Source organism: Papaver somniferum, chromosome 4, assembly GCF_003573695.1.
Source record: "Papaver somniferum cultivar HN1 chromosome 4, ASM357369v1, whole genome shotgun sequence".
Classification (NCBI taxonomy): Eukaryota; Viridiplantae; Streptophyta; class Magnoliopsida; order Ranunculales; family Papaveraceae; genus Papaver; species Papaver somniferum.
Window position 1 is genome coordinate 15,934,774 of NC_039361.1, and position 7,662 is coordinate 15,942,435.

Below are 7,662 nucleotides of genomic sequence, written 5' to 3' on the forward strand. Positions count from 1 at the left end.
ACAGAATCATAATTTTAATCGTGAAACCTTAAGATAACATACACTCGTGGATTCGGAGCACCAAATCTTATGGATTCAAGATTAATTTAATATTCCGCTGTGTCACAACACATACATAATTACGCTACATAAACTGATGAAAAATATTCCCCATATATGATACCGAGCTGTCCGTGCAATGTCCATGAAGAAGAGAAGATAATGTCCATGAAGAAGAGAAGATATTAAAAGATAATTACAGATTACAAGATCAAAATTAATAAATATAATCTTTATATTTTTCTAAATATTTACCTAGTCAAGATATTTTAATTAAGGTATTATCTTATTAGGTTTAGTCATATCACATTATAAATAAGAGCGTGAATAAGAGCGTGAATGTAAATGTAAAGTTATCCCAGAATTATCAAACTCTGAAGATCAATAAAATTTACCCTTCGGGGTCCTATTAGTGGACTAGGCGTTAGTGCCGAACCACTTTAAACATTGTCTTCTTTGATTTCTGTTTTCCGATCTATAAACTCTCGATACCCATAATTTATTATGGTATCAACGGGAGATCCGCTCAATTGCTTCCGCTTTCTATTTATTGGGTTATCATTTTCATCCATTTTTTTGGACTAGATTTTTTTTAAATAGTCTGTTTTTCTTTTCTTTTTTTTCTCAATGGATGACTAATAATTTTAAGTTTTCATTTAGAGTTATCATCAAATAAAGCTATTCTCGATTACTTTCTTTGTGATATTTATTCACTTGTTCGGCCAACAGTCCGCTTATATCAAAATATTATCTTTCTCAGCAAAAGATTGTGTTTCCCATCTTTATCAATTGTTGTATTTGTTACGGGTCAGAAGTTGTTTTCTTTTATGCTCTTACCCAATATCTTAAGGGTTTATTCACAACCCATTCATCATGGTTTCATGGATATCTTTTGCTATCAGTTTTCACTAAGAAAAATTCTCTTTAATGATCAACTATATCTTCTTTCAGTTCTTTATCCAGGATCTTATTATTCACATATTGCTCGGATTTTATGAGATAAATAATTAGTTGATCATTTTACTGTCAACACAGTATAATCATTTTTCTTCAATGACTTCTATTGAACTAATATTTCTTTTATCAACAGAGTTATCTTGCTTATTCTTGGCGGCCTCTGCGAAAATCACGAAGATAAAGTTATGTTTGTTCTTTACTGCAGGATTGTTTTCTGTTATCAATGTTCCTTAACTTTAGAAAGATTTTCTTTGCTAATGTTAATGATATTATTTCCTTCTGGAATTTGAAAATGGTTGCCAATTTTCGTTTTGGTAATTGTACCGGTTCTGAATCTAGTTTAAACCAAACTATGAAGATCTTTTTATTTCCAAAAATAATTTTCATATAAAATATTCATATCATCAAACTCGTTTTGATATCTTATGCCATTTTTTTGGTGTGGTGTAGATCCATCTCCATCTCCCTCGAAAAAATGTCTATCAAGATTTCTTGCCATTGTTCACCGCAATATTTTCTTTTTATCTCTCAAAAGTCAAAACTCAAAACTAAACTCTTTGCTATTATTTGACATCTGCAGTTATCACTATTAATACTGCTATAATTGGTATTCTCATACCAAGTGATCAAATATATGTGTTTGCATTGACATTGATCGTCTATGCCATCTGAAAGGTCGAGTTTGCTCACGTAAATGGACTTTCCATTCATTACATCTCTATAAATCATCCGATCATCAAAGATGATTTGTTATTAATCGCCTATCTAAAGTCTATCATTTGAGAACATCTTGAGTTTCTCAAATGTACGACTACCTAAAGTCTGTTAAAGTGAAAGCAAAACTCATATCCCTTTCTTCAACATACTCCTTAGTGTTCCTTCACCTTGCTGCATCTTTGGTTTAAGAAAACTGTCACCAGATTTTTTATGCGTCTCCAATCAAGATCGGTTCATCTTAGCTTCTGAATCTTTCCAAATGGGTTGTTATACCATTTTGTATTCACTTTATAGGAGTCTCTTCGAAGGCCATTAATGTTTCTCAACATGGACTCAACATGAATTTCTCGTATGGTTAGTAATTAACAATCAAGTCCATTGGCCAATCAAGCCAATTCTCCGTAAAAGACCTACATATATACACTACGGGAAAAATATACATCTACAACTGGAGATTTACAACACTTCTCTATACATCGTAGAAAGTCCTATGTTTTACAACTGGTTTCAAAGAAAGAGTTGTCGTATATCATCACTACCAACCCTTAGGAACAAGGGGTTGCGCTAAGAAAACAAACGACAACTCCTTTAGCAAAACTGTTGTGACGACATTTAGGTATAACAACTTTGTTTCATAAGTGTAATGACTTAGCCTATCACAATTCTCACAAGTGTTGTTGAAGAACACAAAAATATGATAATGAAAAATACGTTAGAGGGGAGATTCGAACATGAACCTAATGCATGGATGTATAGCTCATCAACCATCCTTACAGTTCACAAGTTTGGGGTTTTTTTTTTTTTTAATAGAAACGTATAACGACACTTATAAGTGTTGTTGAAGTTAAAATATAGAATGTGGGAAAAAATTAGGTTTGGGGGATTCGACCCTGAGCCTCCTATATGGAAGTCTACACCACTAACCATACCTACACTATCACAAGTTCTGTAAAGTTGGTGGTTCTTTAATATACTATTATGACAACCCTTCATAAGCGTTGTAAAACAAAATATAATGCGCAAAGCCGACTGAGCCACAAAGAGCGCGAAGCATTCTCTGTAACCATATACATTCTTCTCTGTAAATAATCACATACATTCTATAAGACCACCCGCTTTAAGCAAAGCATGCAACTGGGGAATTATGGCAAAAGTATACCATCAAACAAACAAATATTCTGAAAAACATTACCATCTTCAAACCGATATTCACACACAAATGATGATAACAAAAGCAGCCCTGAATTACCAACAATAGAACATAGAGTTTGATAAGTGATAAATACACAAGCCAATACAGAACTAACACTCAGCTGTAGCAAGAAACTTGAGAATAGCAGGAAACTCATACAGAACTACACACTCAGCTGTAGCAAGAAACTTGAGAATAGCAGTTGAAGTAGATTACTGAGAAGGAAAATAACACCAAATATTGCTAAAGTAAGAATACAATACCGTAAAAACAAAAAAAACTACTGATCTAACTTGTGAACTTCTTTTTCTTCTTCTTTTTGTTCTTCTTCTTTGTCGGAACCACTATGGTATATTCCCCATCTTCTCTTACGTAACTCTCGTTCTCGTCATCCATTTGGAAACCAAGAGTTGAAATATCCACTGGTTGGAAAATTGTGTCATGATTTTCATTGTATTCCTCTAATTCATGGAAACCCCTGGGCGGTGGTTTCACCATCACATACCAGTTAGATGTATTTGACTCTCGAGAATAGAAAACTTGTCGCGCTTGCTTTGCTAAAATGAATGGATCGTTACAGTATTGGTTCTTATGCTGCTTTAAATTGACTAATGTAAAGCCATCTTCTACCTTCACACCAAAATTGGTGTGAGCCCAATCACATTTGAATATTGGAATTTGAAACATATGATTGTAGTCCAACAATAGAATTTCTTCTAAAACACCATAGAACCCACTAGTTTCTGACAATCCTGCAACTAAGGTTGTTGATTCAATTGAAACTCCACTGTTTTGTGTGACTCTCTTAACATCCTTCGTAATAAACCTAGTGTTATTGATAAGCAAGCCTTTATATGATATGCAGTTTTCCAACGGCCCATATGACAACCATTCTACCGTGTGTGATATTGGCATGCCTTGTTCAATTTGCATCTTAACCTACAAATGTATAATCTCAGAACATAAGAATATAACTAAATTTGTTATCTAAGCATAAGAAGTTAGATTTATATGATGGTGTGCCGAACATGGATTGTTCTATGTGATAGAATGAAACAAAATCACACGCATTTGTGTTTTTTGTAGTAGTTTTCCGCAGCAGCAAAATGTCCAAGTGTTTAAACTATACTAAGATGCATAATCTGACTAAGAGTGGACTAAACATACCTTTTGTTGAAACCAATCTGCAAATGTGTCAGACTGTATGGAATTGAGTTGGTCTTCACTAGTAATTGCCCTCCCAGCAGGAGATTTTAACTCGTCCATATGCATTCTAAGACAAAATTAAAATTAGAAAATGAAGTATTAATTGACAGACCATTTTAATAAACGTGAACATCATACTTACATCATATATGGGTCAATTTCGGGTGTGTGTTAAAAATCACATATCTGTGAGCTATCTTTAACTTCTCACTATCCATACGCACTTGGACACCTTTAGAAAGAGGACGTGCTGCCGGTGTGGAACCATTTTGAGTGTTTTCGTTACGCCTTTTCTCTACTCCTGTTTCAGCTGCTTGGGCCTTACGAATATCAAAATACCTAACACTCTCCATTCCAAGATAACACTCGGCTATACAAGCTTCAGGTTGTGCATAATTCTTTACATATTCTTTGAATGTCTTCATATACCTAGGAAAGTCGAGTATGCAACAGTTACTAGTTAATTAAATATTAGTATCTCTAATATACAAAGGGCATAACTTTCTACACAAAACCAAAAAACAGAAGTAATATAAATTAAATTGGCATACCTTTCAAATGGATACATCCAACGATATTGTACAGGTCCACATAATCGCACTTCTCGAGCTAGGTGAATTGTCAAGTGCATCATGACATCAAAAAGTGACGGAGGGAAGTACCTCTCAAACATACACAAAGTCTCAGCAACTTCTACTTCAAGTTCTATTAATCTATGGAGATCAACTGCCCTTTGGCATATTTCGTGAAAATAAGAACATAACCTGAAAATTGCCTCCCTTGGCCCTACAGGTAAAAGTCCTTGAAAAGCAACGGGTAATATTTGTTGCATAAGAACATGGTAATCATGAGCCTTAAGAACACCTAAGCAACCATCTTTTGAGAAATGCTTTCTAAGATCAGAACTAAAACCATATGGAACCTTTAAATTTCTCATCCTATTATACAATATAGCCTTTTCCTTGTCATTTAAACAGTATGGTGCTGGTGGAAGGATCGTTTTTCCATTTATCTCTACTGGATGTAATTCTGGTCTTATTCCCATACTCTTCAGATCATTGCGGGACTTTAGACCGTCTTTTGTTTTGGACTTTATATTCAATATGGTACCAATAATACTCTCGCAAACATTTTTTCTGTATGCATAACATCAATATTGTGCCGTAGTAATAAATCCTAGGAAGATGGAAAAACCCAACATTAGTAATTAATTCTATAAAGAAATAAAAGATCAGACATTTAATCTATGTGAAAGTTATAATGTCATGTTGTCGAATCTTAGATAAGTAATTAATTCTATTATAATGTCATGCTGGAAAAAACAGAAACAAAATGCTCATTATACTGAAAATATACTATTATGTGTCAATTATGGTGCAATCAAACTGATGCTGCCGATGCTTTATCACATTGGGAAAAGTACTCAGATGCATTATACTTCCCAAACACTATATCAAAAGAACGAGTGTGCCATTTAGATTGCATTTGTTGATAATGTGAAGTTTAGAGGCTAACATGGTGCAAAGCAGAAGAACCCATAGCCAAATATTAACAAGTAAGTTTGAAGTTATGGAACTAACCTTCCAGTAAGGCAAGTCGAAGAATATTGACCGTTTGTTAAACACCCGAAGTTCAGTTTCATCATCATTTGCACCAGAAATAGCCGCATCAGCAACAACATCCCTTTTCCGCTTCCCACATTTAGAATTACCCACATTTGCACTTGCTGCCGCACTACTCTTGCCCTTATTCTTCTTCTTTTGCTCTTTCTTTTTCCTTATCTTCCTCGTTCTTCTCCGCTTTCCCAAAATCATTTGTAATACTATTCTGACATTCAAGTGCCGCAGCACCAGACATAACAGGTGGCTTTTCCTTCCTCTCAATCTCTCCATTAAACCAGTCTTTTTTCTGCCGAAGAGGATGATTATGACGAAGAAATCTCCTATGATTCAAGTAGACAGTTTTACGACTAAATTCCAACCAGTTTGAAAGTGTATTTTCACCGCAAAGAGGACAAGCTGCCTTCCCTTTATACGTACATCCAGATAAATTACCATATGCAGGGAAATCGTTTATTGTCCACATTAATAACGCCTTCAAGTTAAAATCTGTTTTAGTAAACGAATCATATACCTGCACCCCTTTCTCCCACAACTCAAAAAGATCATCAATCAAGGGCTGCAAGTATACATCAATGTCATTACCCGGTTGTTTTTTTCCTGGAATCAGCATGCTCAGAATTATGTTGTCACCTTGCATACACAATTGAGGGGGAAAATTATAAACCACGAGCATCACTGGCCAACAACTGTGGGCTGCGGAAAGATCACCAAATGGATTAAATCCATCAGCAGCAAGTCCAAGACGCAAATTATGGGGATCTGAAGCAAACTCGGGATACTTTGTGTCTATGTGCTTCCAAGCCAAAGAATCTGTTGGATGACGCATCTTCCCATCCTTACTCTTGTTCGTCGCGTGCCATATCAACTGCTCAGCCAGTGCTGCTGATTGAAACAATCTTCTCAATCTCGGCACAATGGGGAAGTACCTAAGCACCTTCACCGGTATCTTCTTTTGCGGCTTGTCTATCATTTCAGCATCGTCCATGTTAGATGTGTCTGCCTTCCACCTAGAATAATGACATTTAGGACACTCGTCTACATCTTTCAAATCTTTTCTAAACAAACAACAATCATTAATACAAGCATGTATTTTCTGGTAAGTCAATTGATAAGATTTCAGGAGCTTTTTCACTTCATATTTTGAGCAAGGAAGACAATGATCTGGCGGCAACAAGGAACCGATTGTCTTGAGAAGTTCGTCAAAAGATTTCCTAGATAAACCATTTACTGTCTTGTGCCTATACAATTCAACAGTGATGGATAACTTTGTGTGTGTTTTACAATTAGGATATAACGGTGGGTCCGCCTCTTCCACATGGTTTTCCAAACCCTCATCTTGCACAGGTTCATGTCCCTGATCGATATGTGCATCAGCTTCAACAGCAGCATCTATATGATATGATCCCCTTGTTGCTCCCTCTTGGTGTACATCAGTAGAAGTGTGCATAGTCTCCCCGTGAAAAAACCCACTCAGTGTATGTGGATCCCAACTCGTTTCAGCAAGTGAAGATGCACTTCTTTCGGAGGAAGTGGGAAAGTGAGATTCTTACAATCAACACAAGGACAACTGAATTCAGAAGGATTTCCAAGTCTCTGACAAACGGTATCTATGAAATTCTTTCTTCAAGGCCTCCTGATATGGAAGATCACCCCTACATGAAAGAACGACAAAATAATTAATCACGGAATAACACAATAAAAGAGGGAAAACCAATGTAAAGAATGTAATATTCTACAGTGAACAACATATTAACCTTGGCCAAGGAACCCAATCTTTATTCATAATTTTGAATGACTTGAATCTGCAAATCTGTTCAGTTCTTCAATCCAGTTAAAAAAAAACCTTTCAATTTCCCTTCTTGATAACGAAAATAGCTGGCACAAGAGTATAACCAAACGTAATCAGGAAAACGGTATCTAATTGCTTTA

General features: G+C 35.5%; 1 protein-coding gene across 1 annotated transcript; it reads right to left on the reverse strand.

Moving 5' to 3' along the window:
• Positions 1-5,857: 5,857 nt before the first annotated feature.
• On the reverse strand, positions 5,858-7,180 carry LOC113272073. The gene has a single exon (XM_026521980.1). It carries the CDS (start codon positions 7,178-7,180, stop codon positions 5,858-5,860), a length of 1,323 nt encoding a protein of 440 aa, XP_026377765.1.
• Positions 7,181-7,662: the final 482 nt, after the last annotated feature.